At 38.7% G+C, this 27,342-nt stretch overlaps 2 protein-coding genes across 4 annotated transcripts in view; one reads left to right on the forward strand and one right to left on the reverse strand.

Annotated features, from left to right (window-relative positions):
* The window catches only part of LOC127106108 (probable DEAD-box ATP-dependent RNA helicase 48), a 3,896-nt gene extending 2,143 nt beyond the window's left edge, over positions 1–1,753 (forward strand). The window contains exons 5-10 of the mRNA XM_051043390.1: positions 1–189; positions 320–406; positions 522–617; positions 696–911; positions 1,104–1,286; positions 1,437–1,753. The exon at positions 1–189 is cut by the window's left edge and continues 18 nt beyond it. Coding sequence (XP_050899347.1) covers positions 1–189; positions 320–406; positions 522–617; positions 696–911; positions 1,104–1,286; positions 1,437–1,667 — 1,002 coding nt within the window. The 3' untranslated portion in view covers positions 1,668–1,753. The remainder of the gene's footprint in view (positions 190–319; positions 407–521; positions 618–695; positions 912–1,103; positions 1,287–1,436) is intronic.
* Positions 1,754–23,666: 21,913 nt separating this feature from the next.
* Positions 23,667–26,973, reverse strand: LOC127100900 (uncharacterized). 3 transcript variants are annotated; one of them, XM_051038207.1, is made up of 9 exons: positions 26,719–26,973; positions 26,507–26,637; positions 26,301–26,440; positions 26,122–26,190; positions 25,869–26,007; positions 25,623–25,685; positions 25,483–25,526; positions 25,295–25,395; positions 23,667–24,057 (listed from the first exon to the last, which is right to left on the reverse strand). In XM_051038207.1, exons 1-8 carry the CDS (start codon positions 26,901–26,903, stop codon positions 25,309–25,311), a joined length of 858 nt encoding a protein of 285 aa, XP_050894164.1. In that variant the 5' UTR covers positions 26,904–26,973; the 3' UTR covers positions 23,667–24,057; positions 25,295–25,308. The 3 variants fall into 3 exon arrangements, with proteins under 3 accessions (XP_050894164.1, XP_050894165.1, XP_050894163.1); XM_051038208.1 differs by lacking the exon at positions 23,667–24,057 and adding an exon at positions 24,064–24,501; XM_051038206.1 differs by lacking the exon at positions 23,667–24,057 and adding an exon at positions 24,947–25,200.
* Between the last annotated feature and the right edge of the window lie 369 nt (positions 26,974–27,342).

Raw genomic sequence — 27,342 nt, forward strand, 5'->3', positions numbered from 1 at the left:
GGTAGGTTGCTGGATCATATTGAGAATAAATCCGGAATATCTGTTCGATTGATGGGTTTGCAGATGCTTGTACTTGATGAAGCTGATCATTTACTGGACCTTGGGTTTCGAAAGGATATAGAAAAAATTGTTGATTGTTTGCCTCGTCAAAGGCAATCCTTACTGTTTTCTGCAACCATCCCAAAGGAGGTTAGGCTAGGTTAGGTTTTTTTTATCTAATAATATTGATAATCAGTTTTTGACTGAAGTTTCTTACAAGCACGATTGTGTTGCTGCAGTATTCCGTCAACAATATAATCGACCCTTCTAAAATTTGCAGGTCCGTCGAATATCTCAGCTTGTTTTGAAAAGAGAACACAAATATGTTGATACAGTTGGAATGGGTTGTGTGGAAACTCCCGTTCAGGTAAAATACATATTCGATACTATTGTCACATTCTAACAGTTACAAAGTAACATACATATTTGATTGACTTTTAGATCCTTAGGCATTAATGCTTATTTTTCGTTTGGCATCACAGGTAAAGCAATCATATCTTATTGCTCCACATGAATCACACTTTCAGATAGTACATCATATTTTGAAAGAGCATGTCTCGCAAACACCTGATTATAAGGTTAATGCATTTTGTGTTTTGGTGTTTGAATTGCTTTGTGATGCAATTTATGATTTTAACTGGTAGATTTTGATTCAGGTTATTGTTTTCTGTATTACTGGGATGGTGACATCACTCACGTATAACCTGCTTCGGGAAATGAAACTGAATGTTAGGGAGATACATTCTCGAAAACCTCAGCTGTATCGGACTCGCGTATCAGAAGAGTTTAAGGAATCCAAACAAATGATTCTTGTGTCCTCTGATGTTTCATCACGTGGAATGAATTATCCTGATGTCACTTTAGTCATTCAGGTATTATATACTTCAATCTTTTGATGTATTTCCACTCATATGTACATGGGTTGTGTCTCGTTAACTACTTATGAAACAGAGTTGCTTACAGTACAGAACTATTTCTTTGCAAAAATTGTACCGGTTGCTTATAGTTCTTTTTTGAACAACAAGTATATTGCCCCATGTCCTAAACTATATTATGGAATCCAGGTGGGAATTCCTACAGACCGTGAACAATATATACATCGTCTTGGAAGAACAGGACGGGAAGGCAAAGGAGGGGAAGGCATATTGTTGATTGCACCATGGGAGGAGTATTTTTTAAATGAGATCAAGGATCTCCCTCTAGAGAAATTCCCCTTACCAGATTTAGATCCACAGGCACAACTTAAGGTATAATTTGTGCTCTTGTTCAAATGTCCGCATTATTTGGATGTATTCTTATTTCACTACATAATAGATATATTGATCTTCATTGTTCATCGTGTCCTGGCTTATGCGATTGTAGATAGGGAAAATTATTGACTATATAAATTCTTGCAGATTGAACAATCAATGGCAAAGATTGATAATGACATCAAAGACGCAGCTTATCATGCTTGGCTCGGTTATTATAACTCCATCAGAGAAATTGGGAGGGAGAAGAGCACAGTAGCTGAGCTGGCAAACCGGTTTTCTGAATCAATTGGTTTACAGAGGCCACCTTCTCTGTTTCGAAAAACTGCACTAAAGATGGGTTTGAAAGACATTCCTGGTATTAGAATTCGTAGATAGCTCTTGTGTAAATTGAAAAAGAAAAGAAACTGAAATAATTTGTGGCATTTTCTTGTTTCTGAGTAATCTAATTTATATTATGTTCCTCCGGAAAGTTTTACATAAACTGAGAATACAGGTTTTGTCTCTCTAGAGCATTTCTCTATAAGTGTTTACGTTAGCCATAGTTATGGGGCCACTGTATTAATTGTCTCGCACGAAAGAACCCTTGTCTTATATACTAGCGTGACTGTATTGTGCGTATACTGGGTCGGCCTTGTTAATCACAAAGTCAAATTGGGACCCCATTCTGAAGCAATGCAACAACCAGACAGACAAGACTAAAGAATTATGAGCCTAAATTGTTCTCTCTCCCGCTTTTTAAAATAAAATTTAAGTGAGTTGAGTTTTATAGATTTATTAAAATTGGAATAGGTTTTTCAATCGGCACATTAGAAAGTTTAGATGAATTGAGTTTAAAAATTTCATCAGAGTTTCTTAACCTTAACAGATTATTCATTAAAAGATTTTCTAACATTGATATAAAATTGATGTATTTAGTCTTAATTTTTAATCAGATGTGTTATGCCACGAGAGTCCAATACGAGTCTAGCACAAAACGACTTGAGAAATGAATAAATTGATTTTGTTTCCTAGACCACTAAGGCAAAATTACTCGCAATGTTCATTTTTCACCAAATTTACTTGCAATGTTCATTTTTCACCGTTCAGATTCATCTGATGATCAACCGCATTTCATGCTCACACGTGTTGCTAACAAACTCTTCTATTTAAAGAGATGGTAACACTATTTCTCAAGTATCAAAATTTTCCTCCATTCAAACTTTACTTTTTACTCTCTTATTAGCTTAAACGTTTGAGTGCTAACCTTGCAGGTCAACCTTCTCTCTACCGCATCAGAACTTTAAACTACCATAATATTTCACAAGTTTAATCTCTCAGATCATCACTTAATTCTAGAGAAAGACATTGGTGCCTCCCTCACCCTTTGTAATGTTTTTTTTTAAAATATGATCCACCTTCCAAAAAGAAACACAACCAAAGATAAACGAACGCCTAGATATAGGTGTTTATGTTGAAATTTCGTAAACAATTGCTAGTCTCTTAATTAAAGGTTACAAGCAGGATCGACTAGTAAATCCTAGGACATAATGCTAAAGTTTTTAACTTATGTTTTTCTTTGAAAATAAATGGTTTCGATTGGGTCGAAAAAGTTGTAAAAAACGCGTAGAGATGTAATATCGACAAAGATAAAGTAAAATGTTGCAGTAAAACAAAAGTAAAAACAAAAATGCTAATGATGTATGGACGAAAGTAGTTGGACAAGAAATGTAAATTAAATTGAAAGACTTTGCATTAAAGTAAAAAAATGGTGTTTCATGATTCATACATTCTCTCAATGAAAACTCTTTTCTCTTAGCGCTGGTACTTCGAGTGTAAGTGAGATTTTGTAATAAAATAAACACCCTGAATTCTGCAAATGAAATTCCTATATATACTAGTAAGAAATAACTGCTTTCAACGCTCACATCTTCAGTTTTCGCCACGTAGAAGCCTGCATGCCCTTCGCTTTACATTTTTTCCGCATGTCCTTAAGAATGTAACTTAAAAGTAGTTATCCATATTTGAATGTGATATTTGCGCGCCCAAATAATCGTTTCTTCGACGCACTTGATGTTGTCGAAAATTTTGTTGTCGAAATGTTTCCACAACATTCCCAAAAAAAAAACTAAGTCTCAATTTCTCTTCGCCTGAGACTCAAACTGCGTACACGTCATCAAAAGTCAATATGTCTTTAGCTTTGACCTGTTTGCTGAGGTATTTTTGCTTATCAAAAAACCAAGCTAACAAATTATCCCCCCAAAAGACCTCTTTCGACGAACTAGGAGATAAGGTTTTTTTTACATTATTTAGCTAGTTAGATGACGACATAATCATCATAACCTTTCCATCAATCATCACCTAGAAAAAGTGCATTTTCCACTATCCCATGACTTCCATCATCATGGCTCCGCTTTCGTAGGGTGGTATGGCTACGTGCGTCAGATTGTTTCGATCCTTCCTCTAAGAAAATGACATGTGCTACCTACTTCGCTCCATTTGTCAAGTGTAAAGACTGAAGAGTCTTTTTCTTCTTCACTATAAATATCACTTCCTTCGCCTTTTCTCCTTTTTTCCTTCACTGACTTTAAAACTTCCATTTCAAAGCTTCTTCTTCCAAAAAAACTTCTCAAAAATCTCAAGCTCACAACAATGGCATCCAAATCCAAGAACACTAAAGCTACCAAGGATTCTCTCCCAATGGCTAACATGGTCCCATGTGCTACGGTGATTCGAAACCAATAGTGCATTCCTGAACCTCCCAACTATGAGGAAAATTTCACATTTACAAATCTCATGTAATAATTCCATACTCTATCTCTGAGAAAACACATGCACTTATGGGTCCTATGTATGACCCTTATGCAGACCTTACCAATATCAAGGAATTCTTCCCTTCTTATCATAGGACGAAACTCATAGTTAGCATTATAGAACCTTTAAACTTAGAGTACATGACCATTTCTTTATGTGTCTTTCATTTAGCCCCCCCCCCCCCTCCCCCACCCACCCCCACCCCCACTAAGAAAAATGAGGATTACATCCTCTGGCTGAACAAGTTTGAGGGAAAAAAGAGCGAATTCTACAAGGAAAGAGGTATTTTCGATCTTATCCAATCATCGAGAACTGGTCCCGCCTACTGCCAAAATATGTTGGTCGCTTCCCTGTACTTTTGGGAAAGCACAACTAATACTTTTCAACCCCCATGTGGGATGCTGACACCCACTCTTTTTGACGTGGTGGCCATCATCGGCCTTCGTCCAACTGGTGAAACTTTCAACCCAAACGAGAATGACGAAGATACCATAAACTTCGACGGTAATCGTGCCAGTTTTAGCCAATATATTAAGGATTACCATGTCGTTGACGAAAATGAAGTTTTAGACGAAGAGCATATCACCTTTCTCGCATTGTGGCTGTCGACGTGTATATTCAGTTGTAGGTCTTTAAAAATTTCGAAAAGATATATCACCCTAGCCAACCAAATACACGAAGGCAAAGACGTTTTCCTTAGCCAACTGATCTTAGGATCCCTTTATGAATCCCTAGGGTTATCAACTGAAGCCTTAAGGAATATTCATCATAAATATGGCCTACTGCTATCTGAACCTTTCTGGCTACTTCAACTCCGACTCAACGCCACTTTTAGCTTTCTTTAGACGTTAAACCTCCAAATGAAGCCGACGAAGCCATTAAGGAATGTCGCATCGAAGGAACTCGTTTGAATTTGCTGACTCCGACTGACAAGAATATATTAGATCGAGAAGCCTTCGTGTCTTATTTATTGATGTTCGCCAAGCACTACCACTTCAATGCAATGATGGCTCCCTTTGCTAAAAGGAGACATGAGCTTGAATGGTTTACCTGTGAGTTCCTAGCCACCGGCGAACGTGAAGCTGAATCGAAGAAAATATGGGCGGCTTTCCTGACTCCTAGACTTCTTTCTACCCGACTTGGGAATTCGAAGGAAGTTGTGAAGATTCTCTGTTACCAACCCAACTTGGTATCGCGCTAGTTTGGGATCATTCAAACCAAACTCAAATCCTTTTTTAGTCGAAAAAGTGACTTGCATCTCTGTACGATCAACTACTCCAAAGATGACTACCTTCGACAAATAACTTGACATGCCAGTGATCGCCTTAAGCTGACTCCATTTGCCTTCCAACCATCCTTTTGCTGTAGTCCAAAATTTGACACCTGGTGGAAGGCATATCATGCCTAATAGTTCATGACTGCTGCAACATTAAGCCAACATCTAAGTGATGCCCTTTCTTCCTTGCAACAAAAATTCAAAAAAGATAGAGCTCGACATATCAAAGAGATCGAGGCTTTCCATAAATACTTTGAAACTGTGTATGATCTTGACGACCTTAGTTGGACGATCCATGAAGAAGTTGTTACTCTAAAAGAAAAAATGTATGCGAAGCTTCCCAACTTACGCATTCCTAATTACGTAAAGGACAAGTATTCGTTCGCTCTAAAATTCCATCCTCATAAATTTCCCCATTTGCCCACCAGTAAAATAGCTTTGGCTTTCACCCCTTCGTTTCCACAATGGTTCATTTGTGGGGAATTTCTGAAGGTACATAAGAATGAATGCCTGAAACCTGTTCAACGAGTGACTCTGACTAAGCACAGCATATACAGTTTAAAAGGCTAACTTCATATCGACATAAAGCATGTCAGGGTCAAAAACCCTATACATGAAGTTGAGGAAAAAGAAAGACCTTGTCTCCATCTTTTCTACTCTTGACATACTCTTTCTTTGTACTCATAAACCATTTATTTGTTTACAGATGTCGAACACAGAAAGAGGACGACAGACGCTGCTTGTAACACCCCGATTAAAATAAGAGAATTATTTAATTGAGTTAATATTATTTTATTAATTTAATTAAATAAAGTTGAATTATTGGGAATTATTATTATTATTATAGATGTTATTGATTTTAATAATAATTAAATAAATAAAATAAATGGAATATGAAGAGTGGAAGGGTAAAAGTGGAAATTGGATAAAAGAGGCCAAAGTGAGAACTCAGGTTGTTTTCACGTGTTTTGCCTCAGAGTCAGAGAAAGGGAGAAACGCTGAAGAGAAAGAGAAGGAAGAGGAAAAGGCCAAAGATTGCTCAGAGCTTCCTTCAATCCAAAGAGGTAAGGGGTCTGAACCTTATTAAACGATAATATGCGAGCAATTTCATGACATCTGTTGGATTATTGATGGATTTTGGGGATTTTAGGGAGATTGGGAAGGTTGGGGTTTTGATGGAAAATTCTCCGATCTGTGAGTTTTGTTGAGTTATATGCACTGTAATCGAAGTATGTTGTGTATATATGACTGTTAAATGTTGATATTGGGTTGTTAACTGTGGGGTATGAGTTGTGGCGAGTAGAGAAGCAAAGCTGCGCTGATTTCTGCAGCAGAGGGCTTCTGTTCGCGCGCGATTCGCGGCGCGAAGCCCAGTTCGCGGCGCGAACTGGGCAGGATTCAGAGGAGTTCTGTAACTCATTGTTCGCGGCGCGAACCCTACTTCGCGGCGCGTACTGAAGCGAAATAAATTGTTCGCGACGCGGTCCTTCGTTCGCGGCGCGAACTGTGCTGTATTGGAGAAGTTCGCGGCGCGTCCCTATGTTGGCGGCGCGAACTGGAGAAATGCAGAAGCTAATGTTGGTGGGTTTTGAGTACGTTGAGTTGCGAGACTCTTAGTAAGTCGCTGTAGTTGTATTATAAACAATTAATAGTGATTATATGATTGTGTATGAGGTGTTTATGATGATGAGATGTTGAATTTACGTGTTAGTTATGAATGTGCTATGTGACGATGTGATATCGTTATGATGTTGTTGTTGTTTTGTTGAGTTGTATGTCATGCTATTAATGATGATGATAACATGACTATATGAGGTTGTTGTTGCTATGTTGATCATGATGCATGTTTGATGTGCATGCATTCATGAAAGGCCGATGCCTAGTGATGAACGGACTGAGTTCCAATGATGTTGTTGACTCCGGGCTTGTTGAGAGACTTGGTTCCTTGCGGGGAACTCGGATTCTATGGTGATGAATCTGGGAGTGGTGATCCTGTAGTTGGTCACAAAATGGGTATACCGAGTCGTGTTGAGTCATGCATGGGTGTGTACATTGCATTTGATATGTTGTTTTGTTGATGTTCATGAGTTTATTGATTATGATGATTATGATGAACTGTGTTGGCATATGTGAAATATATTTATGTTTATATTTCTGTCGTTATATTATTATTTAATAATGTAATTCTCACCCCTTCTGCATGTGTTTATGTTCATCTATGATGAACAATGTGCAGATAAAGAGGAGTAGCTATTGTTGAGGTTTGAAGAATAAGTGTAGAGTTATTCTACAGAGTCGAGTCAAATGCTCTGGTCATGTGACACCGGGGTTATGGGATTCGATAGATAGTTGGTTATTATTTACGTTGTTTATGATGACTAAATGTTGAGATGTTTTGTTGAGAAAATGTTGAGATATTATTATGAATTGTTATATGATGAATTATGATATTCGTGTTGTTGTCCGCTGCGAAGTTTTAAATATTAAATAATATGTTTTATGTTGTAATGCAATAAGTGTTATGTTGTAAGAAATGTAAACTCTTCTACATGTTGTACTCTGATAATATATTTAAATATGTCGTTTGGGTAGAAGGGTGTTACATTAGTGGTATCAGAGCATGGTCAGTCCAGTCGAATCATAATGTGAGGTTTTCCCTGTTGGTCGATTAGTGTAAATGACACTGTCGATATTTAACGGTTGTAGTTGTGTTGTGCAGAGTATGGCTGGAGAAAATGACCGTGCGATCGCTGAGGCTTTGGCTGCTATGGCGCAGGCTATGCAGGCGCAGCAGAATCCGCCGGTCGACGAGTTTAAGAATTTGGGAAGGTTTCTGAAGAATAACCCTCCTACATTCAAGGGGCGCTATGATCCAGATGGTGCTCAGATTTGGCTGAAGGAAATTGAGAAGATTTTCCGGGTGATGACGTGTACTGAAGCACAGAAGGTGCAGTTTGGTACGCATATGTTATCTGAAGAGGCTGAAAACTGGTGGGATAACACTCGACAGAGGATTGAAGTACCAGGTGCTGAGATGACTTGGGAAAGGTTCAAGACGGCCTTTCTGGAGAAATATTTTCCTGCTGATGTGCGATGTAAGAAGGAGATGGAATTTCTAGGACTGAAGCAGGGTAACATGTCTGTTGCTGATTACGCTTCGAAGTTTGAGGAGCTGGTGCAGTATTGTCCTCATTATAATAATGTTGATGCTGAGGAATCCAAGTGTGTCAAGTTTGAGAACGGGTTGCGTCCCGAGATCAAACAAGGCATTGGTTACCAGGAGATTCGTAGGTTTCCTACACTGGTTAATAAGTGCAGGATATTTGATGAAGATAGCAAGGCTAGGACTGCTCATTACAAGAGTCTTAGTGAGAAGAAGAATAAGGATCGTGGTAGTCCTTATGCATCTCCGAATGGTAAAGGTAAGCAGAAAGTGGTAGATGAGAAGAAGCCAAGTGGGGGAGGATCTCCCATAGCTGGTAAATGTTTCAAGTGTGGCGAGCCAGGCCACCGTGCTGATAGCTGTACCAAGAAAGTGCTGAGATGTTTCCGATGCGGTCAGGCTGGTCATAGAGTTACGGAATGTAAGGATGCTGGTCCGACATGTTTTAATTGTGGCGAGAAAGGCCATATCAGTTCGCAGTGCTCGAAACCGAAGAAGGCGGCTACTGCAGCTCATACTACTGGTAGGGTGTTTGCTCTGAGTGGGGCTGAAGCTCCTAAAGAAGATAATCTGATTAAAGGTACTTGCTTGATTAATAATGTTGAATTGCTTGCTATTGTTGACACTGGTGCTACTCATTCGTTTATTTCGTATGAGTGTGCGACCAGGATTGGTGTGATTATGTCGTCCCTAGGCGGAAGTATGGTGATAGATACTCCTGCTAATGGTTCTGTGAAGACTTCTGTTGTCTGTCGAGGTTGTCGTTTGACGATCTTTGAGAGAGAGTTCGTGGTTGATTTGGTGTGCTTACCCTTGCACCAAATTGATATTATTCTGGGAATGAATTGGCTAGAATTCTATGGCGTGTTTATCAACTGCTATAGTAAGACGGTGCGGTTTTCTGAAGTTGGTGAGAATGATGAGGCAAGATTTCTATCTGCTAGGCAGGTGGGGGAATTTGTGAAAGATGAAGCTCAGATATTCGCTTTATTTGCGTCTCTGCAAGCGGATAAGAAAGTGGTGAGTGTAGATTTGCCTGTTGTCTGTGAATTTCAGGATGTGTTTCCGGAGGATGTAAGTGAATTACCTCCAGAACGTGAAGTCGAATTTGCCATTGACTTAGTACCAGGTACGAGTCCAGCGTCGATGTCTCCTTATAGAATGTCGGCAACTGAATTAGTTGAATTGAAGAAGCAACTTGAAGAATTGCTTGAGAAGAAGTTTGTGCGTCCAAGTGTTTCTCCTTGGGGTGCACCAGTATTGTTAGTGAAGAAGAAAGAAGGTACGATGAGGTTGTGTGTCGATTATCGGCAGTTGAATAAGGTGACTATCAAGAATCGGTATCCATTGCCGAGGATTGATGATTTGATGGACCAGTTGGTTGGAGCTCATGTTTTCAGTAAGATTGATTTGCGGTCGGGTTATCATCAGATCCGAGTGAAGTCAGATGATATTGCGAAGACTGCTTTCCGTACGAGGTATGGTCATTATGAATACACTGTGATGCCGTTCGGTGTGTCTAATGCTCCAGGTGTGTTTATGGAATATATGAATCGTATATTTCATCCGTACCTTGATAATTTTGTTGTGGTGTTCATAGATGATATATTGATATATTCTAAGACGGAAGAAGAGCATGCAGGACATCTGAGAATTGTTTTGCAGGTGTTAAGAGAAAAGAAATTATATGCAAAGTTATCTAAATGTGAGTTCTGGTTGAAGGAAGTAAGTTTCCTTGGCCATGTGATTTCGAGTGGTGGGATTTCTGTTGACCCGGCTAAAGTTGTTGCTGTATTACAGTGGGAGACTCCGAAGTCTGCTACTGAGATACGCAGTTTTCTGGGGTTAGCTGGTTATTATCGCAGATTTATTGAGGGCTTCTCTAAGTTGGCATTGCCGTTGACGCAGTTGACTAAGAAGGGTCAAGTGTATGTGTGGGATGCAGCTTGTGAAGCGAGTTTTGTTGAGTTGAAGAGGCGGTTGACCAGTGCTCCAGTGTTGATCTTGCCTAATCCTGGTGAGTCCTTCGTTGTTTATTGTGATGCTTCTTTGATGGGTCTTGGTGGTGTTTTGATGCAGAATGGTAAAGTTGTAGCTTATGCTTTTAGACAGTTGAAAGTTCATGAGAGGAATTACCCTACGCATGATCTAGAACTTGCAGCTGTTGTATTTGTGTTGAAAATGTGGAGGCATTATCTGTATGGTTCCAGATTCGAAGTGTTCAGTGATCACAAGAGTCTGAAGTATCTGTTTGATCAGAAAGAGTTAAATATGAGGCAGAGAAGGTGGTTAGAATTACTGAAGGATTTTGACTTTGAATTGAGTTATCATCCCGGTAAGGCTAATGTAGTTGCAGATGCGCTGAGTAGAAAGTCTCTACATATGTCTATGATGATGGTTCGGGAACTTGAGTTAATTGAACAGTTCCGTGATATGAGTTTGGGTTGTGAAGTTTCCGCAGATAGTGTAAAGTTGGGTATGCTGAAGTTGACTAGTAGAATTCTGGAAGATATTCGGAATGGTCAGCAAGTTGATGTCGCTCTAGTTGATCATATTACTATGGTTAACCAGGGTAATGGTGGTAATTTTGAGATTGATGAGAATGGCATCCTGCGATTTAAAGGTAGAGTTTGTGTTCCTGAGGTGTCTGAATTGAAAAAGAGTATTCTTGAAGAGGGCCATAGGAGTGGATTGAGTATCCATCCAGGTGCAACTAAAATGTATCAGGATTTGAAGAAGTTGTTTTGGTGGGCTGGTATGAAAAGAGATGTTGCTAAGTTTGTGTATGCCTGTTTGACTTGTCAGAAGTCAAAGATTGAACATCAGAAACCGGCAGGTATGATGCAACCTTTGAAAATTCCTGAATGGAAGTGGGATAGCATTTCCATGGATTTTGTGACGGGATTGCCGAGGACGGTGAAAGGTAATGATTCTATTTGGGTGATTGTGGATCGATTGACTAAGTCGGCGCATTTCTTACCGATGAAGATTAATCACTCTTTAGAGAAGTTGGCAGAGTTGTATATTGAGGAGATAGTGAGGCTGCATGATATTCCATCCAGTATTGTGTCTGATAGAGATCCCAGATTTACTTCTAGATTTTGGGAAAGTTTGCAGAAAGCGTTGGGCACTAAGTTGAGGTTGAGTTCAGCTTATCATCCTCAAACTGATGGTCAGACCGAAAGAACTATCCAATCCTTGGAGGATTTGTTGAGAGCATGTGTGTTGGAGCAGAGTGGTTCTTGGGATAGTTATTTGCCGTTGGTGGAGTTTACTTATAATAATAGTTTTCATGCTAGTATCGGTATGGCTCCATATGAAGCATTGTATGGTAGGAGGTGTAGAACTCCATTGTGTTGGTATGAATCAGGTGAGAGTGTTGTACTCGGACCTGAGATTGTGCAGCAGACGACTGAAAGGGTTAAGATGATTCAGGAGAAAATGAAGATTTCTCAGAGTCGTCAGAAGAGTTATCATGATAAGAGGAGAAAGGCACTTGAGTTCCAAGAGGGAGATCATGTGTTCTTGAGAGTTACTCCGACGACAGGTGTGGGTAGAGCTTTAAAGTCTAAAAAGCTTACTCCGAGGTTTGTGGGTCCGTATCAGATTTTGAAGAGAGTTGGGGAAGTGGCGTATCGGATAGCTTTACCGCCGTCGCTTTCTAATCTGCATGATGTGTTTCATGTATCTCAGTTGAGAAAATATATTGCGGATCCTTCGCATGTTGTTCAGTTGGATGATATCCAGGTGAGGGATAATTTGACCGTTGAGGTGTTGCCAATTCGGATAGATGACCGAGAAGAGAAGACCCTGAGAGGTAAGAAGATTGCTCTAGTGAAAGTTGTTTGGGGAGGTCCAGCTGGTGAGAGCTTGACTTGGGAGCGTGAAGATCAGATGAAGGAGTCGTATCCGGCTCTATTTGCTTGAGGTATGTTTTCGAGGACGAAAACTCTTTTAGTGGGGGAGAGTTGTAACACCCCGATTAAAATAAGAGAATTATTTAATTGAGTTAATATTATTTTATTAATTTAATTAAATAAAGTTGAATTATTGGGAATTATTATTATTATTATAGATGTTATTGATTTTAATAATAATTAAATAAATAAAATAAATGGAATATGAAGAGTGGAAGGGTAAAAGTGGAAATTGGATAAAAGAGGCCAAAGTGAGAACTCAGGTTGTTTTCACGTGTTTTGCCTCAGAGTCAGAGAAAGGGAGAAACGCTGAAGAGAAAGAGAAGGAAGAGGAAAAGGCCAAAGATTGCTCAGAGCTTCCTTCAATCCAAAGAGGTAAGGGGTCTGAACCTTATTAAACGATAATATGCGAGCAATTTCATGACATCTGTTGGATTATTGATGGATTTTGGGGATTTTAGGGAGATTGGGAAGGTTGGGGTTTTGATGGAAATTCTCCGATCTGTGAGTTTTGTTGAGTTATATGCACTGTAATCGAAGTATGTTGTGTATATATGACTGTTAAATGTTGATATTGGGTTGTTAACTGTGGGTATGAGTTGTGGCGAGTAGAGAAGCAAAGCTGCGCTGATTTCTGCAGCAGAGGGCTTCTGTTCGCGCGCGATTCGCGGCGCGAAGCCCAGTTCGCGGCGCGAACTGGGCAGGATTCAGAGGAGTTCTGTAACTCATTGTTCGCGGCGCGAACCCTACTTCGCGGCGCGTACTGAAGCGAAATAATTGTTCGCGACGCGGTCCTTCGTTCGCGGCGCGAACTGTGCTGTATTGGAGAAGTTCGCGGCGCGTCCCTATGTTGGCGGCGCGAACTGGAGAAATGCAGAAGCTAATGTTGGTGGGTTTTGAGTACGTTGAGTTGCGAGACTCTTAGTAAGTCGCTGTAGTTGTATTATAAACAATTAATAGTGATTATATGATTGTGTATGAGGTGTTTATGATGATGAGATGTTGAATTTACGTGTTAGTTATGAATGTGCTATGTGACGATGTGATATCGTTATGATGTTGTTGTTGTTTTGTTGAGTTGTATGTCATGCTATTAATGATGATGATAACATGACTATATGAGGTTGTTGTTGCTATGTTGATCATGATGCATGTTTGATGTGCATGCATTCATGAAAGGCCGATGCCTAGTGATGAACGGACTGAGTTCCAATGATGTTGTTGACTCCGGGCTTGTTGAGAGACTTGGTTCCTTGCGGGGAACTCGGATTCTATGGTGATGAATCTGGGAGTGGTGATCCTGTAGTTGGTCACAAAATGGGTATACCGAGTCGTGTTGAGTCATGCATGGGTGTGTACATTGCATTTGATATGTTGTTTTGTTGATGTTCATGAGTTTATTGATTATGATGATTATGATGAACTGTGTTGGCATATGTGAAATATATTTATGTTTATATTTCTGTCGTTATATTATTATTTAATAATGTAATTCTCACCCCTTCTGCATGTGTTTATATTCATCTATGATGAACAATGTGCAGATAAAGAGGAGTAGCTATTGTTGAGGTTTGAAGAATAAGTGTAGAGTTATTCTACAGAGTCGAGTCAAATGCTCTGGTCATGTGACACCGGGGTTATGGGATTCGATAGATAGTTGGTTATTATTTACGTTGTTTATGATGACTAAATGTTGAGATGTTTTGTTGAGAAAATGTTGAGATATTATTATGAATTGTTATATGATGAATTATGATATTCGTGTTGTTGTCCGCTGCGAAGTTTTAAATATTAAATAATATGTTTTATGTTGTAATGCAATAAGTGTTATGTTGTAAGAAATGTAAACTCTTCTACATGTTGTACTCTGATAATATATTTAAATATGTCGTTTGGGTAGAAGGGTGTTACACTGCTAGTGCTAAAGTAGCGCTTACGCAATCCAACATCTTACGAGCTTCCTCCAAACTTGTTCAGGTATATTCCACATCATAATGCTAAGCTTTTTAAATTACTCAACATTTTGAACTTAGATAATTTTCATCACTTGAACTTTTTCTATTCTGTGCAAGCTGATGATGGGACCATCGAGGGTGATGCTGCTGAAACAATTCCTAAGCTCATTCGTCTCGAAGACTCATCTCCCGAGCCTCCCCCATAAAAGAAAAAACCAAGGAACCCCGGTACTTGTGCCAGGAAAGTCCCAATTAGCCCTAAAATTGCTCATACTCCCAAAGCAAGAAAATATAATACGACTCCCTCAGGGAAAACAACCGGCACCGCAAGAAAATTGGCTTCTAATGAGAGCGTCAACTCTAGCACAGATGCATAAAATTTAAAAGTAAGTTTCCTTATCCTTGTCCTTTTTTCGTATCTCTTATTTTCTAAATGCTAAGAGTTTGAGTTTTGCAGGACAAGGCGTCTACCAGATCTGCGTAAGCCTTTACTCATATGACGCCCCAAGCAGACAACTCGCCCATACACCAACCTACTCCTGTTACAGACAATGCTGAAAAGTTCAACAAACCTACAAAAGTTAATGACAACATCTATCACTACTTGACTGAAAAAGCGCAACCATCTTCATTGACTTCCTCAATGTCTAATGAAGGCGAAGGACATCACGTGGATATGGAAGAAACTTCTCCAAGGGAGAACTTTGAGAAAGAAGAGCCTAAAAACCCAACTCCTCATGGTATCCCTCAGCCAACTCACGATGCTCATCAACAACAAAAAACTGTTGCAACTATCACCAATGCTGAACAACCTAACGTGGAGACCAACCCAATTGTCAAGCAAGAAACTCAAAAGATGTCGACATTAAAACCAACCCCCTCACCAAGCAATATCATGTCTCAAGAATAATTGGATGTGTTGAAGAAAATTAATCCACATGCTTACATGAAGATGGTGCTAAGCAGCAAGGGTAGTTCCACTGACCGATGTTCAAGCTCATCGACTGTTTCTGGAGGCAACAATGGCCTTGAGACCGTTGATGAAATCCTAAAACAATTGAAGGCCCAACTTGGAGGAGCTAATATCTTTGAAGCGTTGGAGAAATTTTTCATTTATGGTTATGGCATCAAAACACTGTTGAAAAAACTTGACGTTCCTAATACCCCCAATAAAGTTGTTGATTCTTGGTGACTTTTGGGCCCTTCTTTGACCATATCGTTGCTGATTTCCAGCGAAAACATGATGCTAAAACGAACATGACATCTAAAATAAATGAGAGGTCGAAGGCATGGAACTTGGCCACAGAATTTGACCAACACGCTGAGCAATTGGAGGAAAAACTTCGACTGGAGAATGTAGTTTCTGTCGCTCTGGATGTTAAGATCCTTGGATGGAAAAGGGAGATCGAGGCCTTACAGAAGAAGGTTCAGGAATCCGAGTGCGAAAAGAAAGCTATTTGGGGGATTAGTCAATTGCAGATAAATGAAGAGATGCAAGTTGGAATCCAACACCTAGAAAATGTGACTACTCTTGACACTGAGATAACTAGTTTTGCTTCATTAATTTATTAAACTTACCGTTGACTAAGCGCAATAAAGCTTCAATATGAAAAGTTCAAGACTTCTTTCCCCTTCTAGGGCTGAACTTTTAATGTTATTTTCTTTAAGTATTTTGTCACTCGTAGTAAGATTTTTGGACCTTGTAACTTTCAAATATGCCCTTGTGGCATCTCGACAATTTAAGGCTATTGTTTTTTAGCCTTCTTAGTTTTGAAGTTATTTTTTATTCTGCATTGATATGTATCTCCTGCAAAATAAGGCTTATATTATTTTAAATACTTGTCATTTATTCGTAGCGTTCGACCTTTAGGGGTCCATTCTTCGACTTCATATGCGTTATTGGTATATGCTTGTAGATCTTTAAATGGCCCTTCCCAATTTAGGGACCAATTGCCCAATGTTCTATCTTTTTGGTCCATGGGCAATATGACTTTCCACACTAAGTCTCATAGGTTGAACGTCTTGGACTTAACTTTTTTTATTATAAGCTTTAACCACTCTCTCTTTCTGTCTCATCAAGACGTCTAGAGCAACTAATCTCTCTTTGTCCAGACCAACCAACTCGTCGAACATCATACCCCAATAGAACTCAGTTGGGATCTCAACTTGTGTTTGAACTCTAACTGACTGTAAATGGATTTCTAAAGGGAGCATTGTGTCATGTCCATAAACAAGTCGGAAAGGTATGGTAGTAGTCAATTCTTTGGGAGAATTTCTACACGCCCATAGCACTTGGTTTAAGGTCTTGTGTCAATTTCTTGGTTTCTAACCCATATACTTTTTTATCAAACCAATTATAATACCGCTTCGACCTGACCATTAGCTTAGGCGTAATAAGGTGTCGAAGTTAACAACTTGAACCCTACTTCTGAGGAAAATTCCACCATTTTACGCCCTGTAAAAACTGAGCATTGGCCTGTAGTAATAGTTTCATGTATTCCAAACCTATATAAAATATGATTTTGAATAAAACAGATCACTTCTTCTTGGTTGACATTCGGAAGGGGTACAACTTCTATCCATTTTATGAAATAACTTATTCCCACCAAGATGTATCTATGACCTTTTGACAAAGAGGGCTTATTTTCACCAATTATATATAAATCCCATCCTCTGAAAGAACATGGCTTGACTATCAGATGTAACTCACTAGCATGCAGATGTTGAATACCTGAGTGCTTGTGGCATTCTTGGCAACCCTTGGCGAAATTTATGTAATCCTTCAACATGGTTGGCCAATAAACCCCCAGTCGAAATAGAAATCATTTCATCTTGTGACTTGCCTGGTGAGAGCCACATGATCCTCTATGTACCTCAGAGATTGTCAAATATGATTCACTTTCACCCAGGCACTTTAGGAGAACTCCTTCAAGAGTTTCCTTCAACAATTCATTGCCCATGATTACAAAACTTAGAGCTCTGTATTTAACTTTTCGATCAGCCACTCCTGTTGGATTCCCTAAGTAATCAACGATAGGTTTTCGCCAATCATCATCTGACACTAGGTCAAGGGACAAAACTTCGTAGTTCAGAAAACTATCAAACTCAAAATTTTCTAAGTTTGATGACTCCTCAAATCCATTTGCGCACCCAAGTTTTGACATTGATGATGTCTCTTGAGGGTTCTCTAATGATACTAACTTTTCCTTTATCTCGACTAAATCTTCTAACCTCTCTTTAGAGATCTTATATCCTGAGGCAATCTAAGCCAAGTCGTTTGCCTCTTGATTCTCTAGTCGAGGAATATGGTCGAGTGAAACATGGTCAAAACGTTTCAACAAAGAGTTGGCTCTGACAAAGTACAACATCAAATATTCTTTGATGCATTTATACTCTTTATTCAATTGCCTAACCACCAACTCTGAATCTCCCTTTATTTCGACGTCTCTTGCCCCAAATCCAATAAAATCTGAAGGTCTGTTATTAAAGCTTCATATTCAACCTCATTGCTAGAACATGGTTCTTATATCTTAAACTTGAATTTGGTAGGTATTTTTTTGGAGAAATGATAAATACTCCTACCCCGGTTCCATATTTATGTCGGGAACCGTCGAAGTACAACTTCCAGGGCCTAATTCCTACGTATGCTTCTATTAATTCGATCACTATATGGTCGACAATGAAGTATGTAACAATTTGTCCTTTAACTGCTTTCAAAGGATAATAAGTCAGTGAATATTCAGTAAGCACTAAGGCCCATTTTCCTATTCGACTATGTAATATAAGCTTTGATAACATATGCTTAATAACATCGAAATGAGAGTAGACATAAACTTCCATAGGTTTTATATAATTCTTCAATTTGGTACATGAGAAGTATAGGCACAAACATAATTTTTCAATTGAGCTATACCTATTCTTTGCATCTATCAAGATTCGAATGAGATAATATATGGATCTTTCGACACCATTATTATCCTCCTGGGCTAACATACTTCCTATGGTCGAATCTGACGCAGCTATATACATTTTCATGCTCTTATTTCTATATAGAGGTAATAACACTGAAGGCTTCATCAAATATTTTTTTGATGTTGTCAAAAGCCTCTTATTACTCACTCTTCCAAACGAAGTCGTTGTCTTTCTTGAGTCGAAGCAATGGCGAAAAAGATTGGGTCTTGCCACTTAAATTGGAGATAAATCTTCTCAGGAAATTTATTTCCCCCAACAAAGATTGGAGTTGCTTCTTTGTCGAAGGAGGCTTGAGATTGACAATTACTTTCGTCTTATTCTGATTGATCTTTATGCCTTTTTTATGCACCACGAATCCCAAGAAGCCTCATGCACAAACACATAAAGCACATTTTAATCGGTTCATTTTCAATCCATATTTCCTCATCCTTTGAAAGGATTGCTGAAGATATCCTAAGTGGCTATTCCTTAACGAGGATTTTATGATTATATCATCGATATAGACTTGCATGAAAGTCTCATGAAGTCATGAAACATAGAATTCATATCTCTTTGGTAAGTCGCCCCAATGTTTTTCATAAGCAGCCTTTCGATCTCCTCTTTGATATTTGACATTATTTAGGGTGCAAACCTCTTAGGCAGTTACTTCACCAAGTTCTTGCTCGACCGAACTGGTTGCTTCAACTCCACCATATCTCGACTCAGCCCTGGCATTTTGTCGTCATCCCAGGAAAAACAATCTTTAAATTCTTTGAGCAACTCGGTCACTTCCTTCTTCATGCTCGATTCTATCTTGGCGCTAATGTACGTTGGCCATTTTACTGCTCCGTCACCCAAATTTACCTTTTCTAGGGGGTCATGGGCCTGCATTTTCTTGTTAGTTTCTTGTGGGTCTTTTTCAAACCCCAAAGGTTCGTTGTCGTATATGCAATCGAGCCTCCGGCTTTCTGAAGCTGTTGTCTGGCCCCTTGGGCCATCTCTAAGATTCTCAAAGCTTTCGACATTGGCTTCACAATCCATATTTTGGAAACTCTCAGCCTCTACAGTTGATTTTAATATGTTCTCGGCCATGTAAATCGAAATTCAAGCCAATGATCTTGTCTCAACAGTCATCTCCATTTACCATTGTCCACCCTGTGGGGGGTATACTTTCTCCCTCAATAAGATGACTTTCCTCCTACTCTTTGTCCCAAATGAACCCATAGTTTGGGGTGTAGGTTCAGGGAATAATTAGAATCCTTTTGAGAGGTATAAACCTCCTCTGTTGCGTAGCATCGCAGAATATTCGCCAAGTTCCTATCAAAATCCTTCCTTCCGACCTTACCAAATTCAGCTTTATAGTAACTCTGGTTGGCTTCTATATTCTCAACAATGTCATCTTCTCGCTAGATGGCCACCCTCTGATGCAACGTCGAAGGCACCGCACCTATACTGTGAATCCATTCACGGTCAAGGAGTAAGTTGTAATTGGCGTTGGATGTTATCACCATAAATAATGTTGGCCTTGAAGTAGAGCCAACTGATAAGTTCACCTGAATCACACCTAGAATGTGATTGGTCTTGCCCTCGTAGTTCGACAAAACCATGTTATGGGGTCGAAGATCTTCATTAGCCTTCCCAATTTTTTTAAATAATGAGTACGAGATCAGGTTGACTATCGCGCCGCCATCAACAAACACTTTATTGACGAGCATGCCACCTACCTTAGCCCCGATGAATAATCATCATTCCAGGGTCAGGCCTTTCAAAGATATCCTATTGTTCTTTAACGACGTCGTTATTCATGACATAATAGCAAAGAGGCTTCTAATTATCTGCCTCGTCATGTACATAATCCTCCTCATCCTCAGACACCTCAAAGACCATATCATATTTTGTGGCAATATTGACACTATGTCGCAATTGATCTGCAAATCATCTTCAGATTCATCGTCAAAATTATCGTCAACCATTTCATCATCAGATTGTGGTGTGTACTCCGGAGCTTTGTCTTCCGGCTGAGGTGTATACTGGGGTGCTTCCTCCTCAGGTTGAGAATTGTAATATGGAGTCTCATCCTCTAATTGAGGCGAGTACTCAGGCTTTTTCTCCCTAGCCTTGAAGTCGTCCTTGATGTGTTGCACCACCTTCATAGACGACCTTTGGTTGTTCGCCCTTTTATCCTTCTCGACTGGTTCTTTTGTGTAAGGCTTTCTTTGAGCCTTCGACATAATTGAGGGGAATCTTGCCTCAAGGGCTTGGTTTTTGTTAGCAAAGGCCTCCCTTTCGGACTTTTTCTTCCTTTGACGACACCTCCAGTGAGTACGTGTCATTGGGCCGTTACCATTAAAAGTTGGGGGAATATGGGACTTTCCCTTTTTCACTTTGTGGTTACCCTAATCTTGGACCCCCACCTTGGGGTTGATCTCTTTCCATTTGGGTTGGTTCGCCCCCTTCTGATTGAGGAGCTTCACCCACTTGTTCTTAGGCACATTTATTGTTGGGCAAAATATCCTCTGGTGAGGTTGTCTGAACTACCTCTTGTATTCCTCGTTTATACAAGGGCCACATCTGTTGTTTGAGGAAAACCTTGCAGCTTGGCTTCCTCCTCTACATCTTCATCAAAAACAACACTGCACCTCAGGCACAACATTGTCTTGGAGTCGTTGAGCTTGCAGCGCTCCAGAAACTTGATCAACCCCTCTTCAGCTTGGAGGTACACCGTATGTATGTCAGAATCATCAATAATAGAGATTTGCTACCTTTGTCAACCTCCATATTAAAGCCCTCAGTGGCATCGACCATCAGGATCTCGACGGGCTCAGCATAATGAGCGTCTTCGGTATGCATAGGGTCAAAGTCCACCTTCATCGTTGACTTAAGATTTTTGGCAAATTGGAGCTTGCCTTCATTCAAAGATTTATGAACCAAATCCCAGAACAGAACACATTGAGAAGTTTTATGATCCAAAAAATTATGGAGCTTACAAAAACCTTTTTTTTTCTTTTTTCTATAGGAGGAGTTTTTTAAGCCATAAGGCACTATGATATGTCAATCTGTAACTAACAAATCAAATATTTTGTCACATTTTGTTATGTCAAAAGTTAAAGTTTTAGCGACAAAATTTTCATTCTTGTTGGGCTCGATAGGATTTTTCCCATTCGACGGCCTCAACAATTTGCATACGTAGGGAGATCTTGGCTTAAGTTCAACCACATTTACCTCGCTCTCTTCAACACATTCGTCGCTTATTTCAGACAAATAATCGTATGCCTCAACATAAACGACTTTCTCCTTTTTATGATATTTATTTGTTCTGGCTTTTTCAGCTTTTAAACATTCAACCTGGCGAACCCTATCTGTCAATTGTGTCATATCCCTAAGATACTGAGTGTCTAACTTCTTCCTAATGGAATAGTCTAGGCCTCCAGCAGTCATTTCGACCAGTTCGTGGTCAGGGACTTGCGTAAAGCACCTTGCTTTAAGAAGTCTAAACCTGTTGAGATAGTCAACAATGGACTCAGGGACTGTTCGCCTAACACTAGCCAACTCTATCAAACTTACTTTCAACTGACTCATATAAAATTGTTCATGGAACAGCCTCTCCAACTAACTTCATGTCTAGATAGAGTGTGGAGGCAGTGTAGTGAACAAGGTGAATGCGTTCTTTGCAAGAGAATTTGGAAAATAATTTATTTTCAAATTCTCATTATTTGCAATGTCGCCCGCTTCAGTCTGATACTTGGCGACATGTTCGGTCGTCGACTCACTCGTGTTGCCAGCGAACTTAGTGAACTTGGGTACTTTCCAACCCTTGGGTAACTTTGTTTGTTGAACATATTATGACAAAGGAGAAATGAAGTTAGGCCTATGGAGTCCCACACTAAGGCCATTCTGAGCCAAGATCTGTTGACCACACTTGATGTATTACTATGCCCAGCAAAATTGTTTTGCTGAACATTTCGAAGGACTTGATCTGCATCCTGGTTCTTGTGAACCATCAGGGGTCTAGGATTGGCCTGAGTCACGTATTCCACTTCTTCACTATTTGGGATCAGATCATGTTGAAGCCTTTGATTTTGGCCTACATTCACTGGGACCAATCCATTTTCAGGCATTTCTACCTGCCCCACATTTGATATCTATGGAGTTGGTCGAGGCGGGATCTAGGGTGTGTCAAAGAAATCAGATATTCACCCCATTTAACTTGCAATAGTTCATAGGTTTGGTTTGTGTTTGTAATCAATAGATTGAAAATAGTACCCATTTGTTGGGTGAGAGTGTTTACTAATTCCAGATTACTCTCGTCCATTTGTTGCCTCATAGCCATCATGTAAATAGTATTCAACGATGGCGTTGTCTGGGGGATATATCCTATCCCTCCTGGTCGACCCAGAGGCGCTTGAGGGTTATACAATGGCGTTGTTTCCGTTGTGTTGTCACTAAAAGTGGACATGTTAATATGTAGACCAACCATCATCGACTTTGACATGTCGTAAGGGTAATCCTTATTATTCATTGGCATAGAAAAGTCAAGCAAAGGTTTGGCGACCATTGGGTTAAACAGGGTATTTCCTAATTATGATGGGGGAGTTACCCCTTGTGATGGCACTGGTGCAATAGGCGTCGATGACGCCACTAAAGCAATTTTTCTAACTGGTGTTGACAAAACCGCATCTTCAACCATCGATTTGACTGGTTTGTCATGCCCTTCCCGCTTTAGACGGGTTGATGGTGGGATAGGTTAAAATGAGGCGAGTTTATTCAACTTACTTACCACCCTATCATGATTTATTTATGATTCAAAACTATTGCAAAATTTTAATTAGCCAAGAATGTTTTTTTCAACTAATACTCATAATCGAAGAGAAAAATTAGAAAACTAAGATTTCTACTATAATTGTTTTTCTAACTATACTCAAATTGAAATTTTTTGCTACTATCTTATTTTTCATAACTGTTTAAAAATCTTAATATCAAATTTTATGAATTTTTTTTCCCAACTATACTCATAATTGAATGGAAAACTAGGATGCAATAATTTTCCCAACTATACTCATAGGAATATTATTAGTGTTCCTTTAAACGGAAGGAATATTTTGGTCTAAATACAAATCATTTAATATATTTTCAGTCTCTGTGTCTCAATCTTCAATACAGTATATTAAAGAACAACTCAATCCAATCCAAAGATTTATCCCTATTGCAAATAGATTTTACTGTTTAGCAGACAAAAATATGAAAGCAACGTTATACTCAAATTATTTTATAAACTATAAAAAATAGTTTATAAAAAACAACTTAGAATTTATACAAATATAGTAGAGTGTGCAAATAAATTGTGCTCAATAAATTAGAGATTTGATTTGATATACACATTTGTATGTAGTGTTTGACACGAAGCGCCTCAAATATGGTTCAGATTCAGTAGAAGAAATCCTTAAAAGAAACTAGAAAATGCACACTAGGAAAATCAACATCTGACTCAATATGAACCAGTGTGATTCACCATTTGGATCCATTTTCATAAACTTTCATAAATTTGATTAGGACTTTATTCATTTGTATCAAGAGTAGAATCTATGAAGATAGCATATACACATAAATATCATTTTTAACATTAGCAGATCAATTCCTCTATGAAAGCTCTCACAAATCACAGCAATTAGTATCCCATATCTTTATCAACCATCCAGATTTGACTCTTTTAAGTCTGTGGGGAGCCAGGAGAAAAAAATGTTGAAATTTCAACACATTCATCATTTATTATATACGTGTATGTGATACCAATTACTAATTAATTTATGAATGATTTAGATTTATATTATTACTTAAACTATACTCTAAAGTCAACATTCTCATCTTTTTGTAAGGAGTGTTTTAAGTTGGCACTCCACACCTACTTGGAAGACAGTATTATTGAAAAACTCGGTTTGATTCGGCAGTATCTTCTTCTCCAAACTATTTGAATCATTTGACTGAAATTCCGAAACTGATTGATCCTCTATGAATTGTCAACTAGTTTAATCAATGATCTGGCTGCAAATCTACCTATGATAAAAATGGGCATTTTCGCCATTTCGTTAATATTAATTTAGTTTTGCCTCTATCATTGCTACAGCTTCTCTGACCTCATATTAAAGTGTGACAGACCAACCTGCATAAGGCAACAAACTAAATTCAGCCCCTTCTCTTTTTCCTACTGTCTTATTTGGAACTTTCAGTCTCTCACAAAGACAAAACATGGCGGTTCGATATTCAAGACTCTCCCTTCTTCTGATCTTAATGATCATCATACTGTTGACTAGCCAACTCTCAAGTTGCAGCGACGCAACGAGATGGATTAGTAAGGGAATCAAGCAAACGAAAAAGAGAAACTCTTTTAGTCGGTTCTCAGGTTCGTTGCATTTCTATACAAAGACACAACAGGTACCCGACACAGAAGAGGTCCATCCGATTTATGGAGTTTCTCTACATGACGTTCCAGGGGGTCCAAACCCCCTTCATAACTGATCAACTATCTAGCAATCAGCTTCTCATCAAGTTATACAAGATTTTGCAGGTTTTGTGTACGAAGTTAGTTTAGTTTCCTAGAAAAGGTGTAGAATAGATATAGTTTGAGAGGATTAAGATCCTACCCTTTCATATTCCAAATATAAGGAAACTATACTTGATAATACAATTGAAAGATATGATGTATTAATGCATAAATGTTTTTCTAAATTGCCAAACATAAACTATAGAAAAGGTTTTCGCAACTGTGTTTCAGAATGTCGGCGTCAATACTAGTCATAGTTCATAGCAAAAGAACATGCGAGTGGAAATAGATAGCAGGAAATAACCTTCATCCATGTTCCTAGAAAAGAAGAGGAAACCAAGTCTTATTTCATGTATGCGAAATGTGTTAACTACATAAAGCGTATGGTAGAAAGTTACGAGTAAAAACTTACATAAACTATCCTCACTACATAAGCTCGGTTCCCACTGGATCAACAGAGAAATGAAGAGACAGTGACTTCAGGACTATAGGCTGCAACTTCGATATCCATACCTATTTACCAAATCCATACACTATGGGTAACAAACAACAGTCTAAGCATAAAATAATGTTTAAGAAACAAAAAAATTAGATTCTTACATCTTTGTATTCTTGACTGCGTAAAAAGATCTTGAATGCCTCAACTGCAGAAGATGTCATCATGCACAAGAACCGGTTAACACGACCAATGTGAGAAAAAGAAAAAAAATAGACATAACAAACCATGACATTGAGATCACCTGATCGAAATCGGATCACTACTCCATGAGTATACTCCTTAGAGCTTTCATTGAAATTCAAACCTGACAATTAAATGATAATATCGCATATAGAAATCAAAACTTAGTAGAAAGGATTTTATTCATTCAATCTTTTTTGTAAAAAATATATATGTATTAACCATTGATGAGCTAACAAACCATGCTAAAAAATTGAGTTACGCAAGGCAACTTCTGAAAAAAATGTTGGTGGAACTGAAAATATACCTTGCGTGAATTGTACTATCAAAGAAGGAGATTCCGACATTACTGTTGCCAAAGACACCAATGCATGTTCCACCTTGTTACCTAAGGCATCCTCATTAAATGATAACAAAAGAACAAACTCCACTCCATGGCTAAACTCCTGGCCACAAAATCCATTTGATTATCTAGAGACTAATATGAATTGAGCAATGATGATAGATGAAGAACCCTTCAATTTATAGATCCAGAAGAGGAAAAGTAAACTAGTACCAACCTCTCCTTTGCGAAAAATAGAAAGCATGTCATCATCGACTTCAGATTCATAATCCACATTAATTAATCCCTAAACAAAAATCAGTTAAGGACCAAGTTAAAACATCCACAGCAAAGTTGACTCAAGAGTATCAGAAAAACAAAGGAACGGAGAATCGGTGTTTACATGTTGGTGCATACATGGCAGTAAGTCATTACGTGGTCTTTGAGAACCTTCGAGTAAAAGGAATTCTCATAAAACTTTTCAAGATTTTCCTTCTTCTGAAACCGCATGTACAGGGCATGAGTATAGTGGTCAGGATTCTGAGCAGAAATGCGCCCTGCAGGATCGTCAAGGTCATCATCATATGAAAACACTAATCATATTACACTAAGTTACATTTTACCTAATGAAATTGCAATAATACCACCCATTTGATACTGGGTTGTATACAAATAATCAAGCATGTCATTCTCTTCTTCTTCGGACAAAGCCTCTTTTGCTTTGAGCAGACAAATGTGCTCCACAACTTTTCTTCTGCACAAAATTAAAACACAATCATATTCCTAATCACAGTAAAAACAGGGAATTCGAAGTTAATTATAAATTGATGAACACCTTTTCCTGTGAGAATCAAAGTTGGGGCTTCGGTCCTCGGCACCACAGAATACAGCAATCTGATTCTTTGGTCGGGTCTTGAATCCGTTCCATTTGCAAGCTGGAAAAGATAGGGCGGTTGGGGTGAACCGATGAGGGACACAACAAGAATAGGCATAACTTGAGCATTGCATTGCAAAACCCATTATTCTTGGTGTCTTCAATTTTCACTGCTTTTTTTGCTTCCCCAATAAAGTGAGACATACTAAGATTCTTCTTCACATAAACAAGAAAAATGGGTGGACCAGGATTGGAATAAACAACACCTTTCGTTTTTTTTTTAAATTTAAATTTAAATGCCACGCGTGAATCAACGGCTTATCTTATATTTGTATCATTGTGTGCCACACATATCAACATTCATCCTCCAAATTTTTCTTTCACTTTTCTCTAGTCTAAAGTTTTTTACATGAACATGTTTTAGTACGACAATCGTTTATCAATGAAAACATTGTTTCGGCGCTTGTTTTTCTATCTCTTTTATGCAACGCAATAATGCGAAAATGACTCGCATTTTATTCTATTAGATGTTACTAGATGCCCAGCAGTATTTTTCTACATAGGCAACAGTAACAATAGTCATTA

Source organism: Lathyrus oleraceus, chromosome 7 (assembly GCF_024323335.1).
Source record: "Lathyrus oleraceus cultivar Zhongwan6 chromosome 7, CAAS_Psat_ZW6_1.0, whole genome shotgun sequence".
Lineage (NCBI taxonomy): Eukaryota > Viridiplantae > Streptophyta > Magnoliopsida > Fabales > Fabaceae > Lathyrus > Lathyrus oleraceus.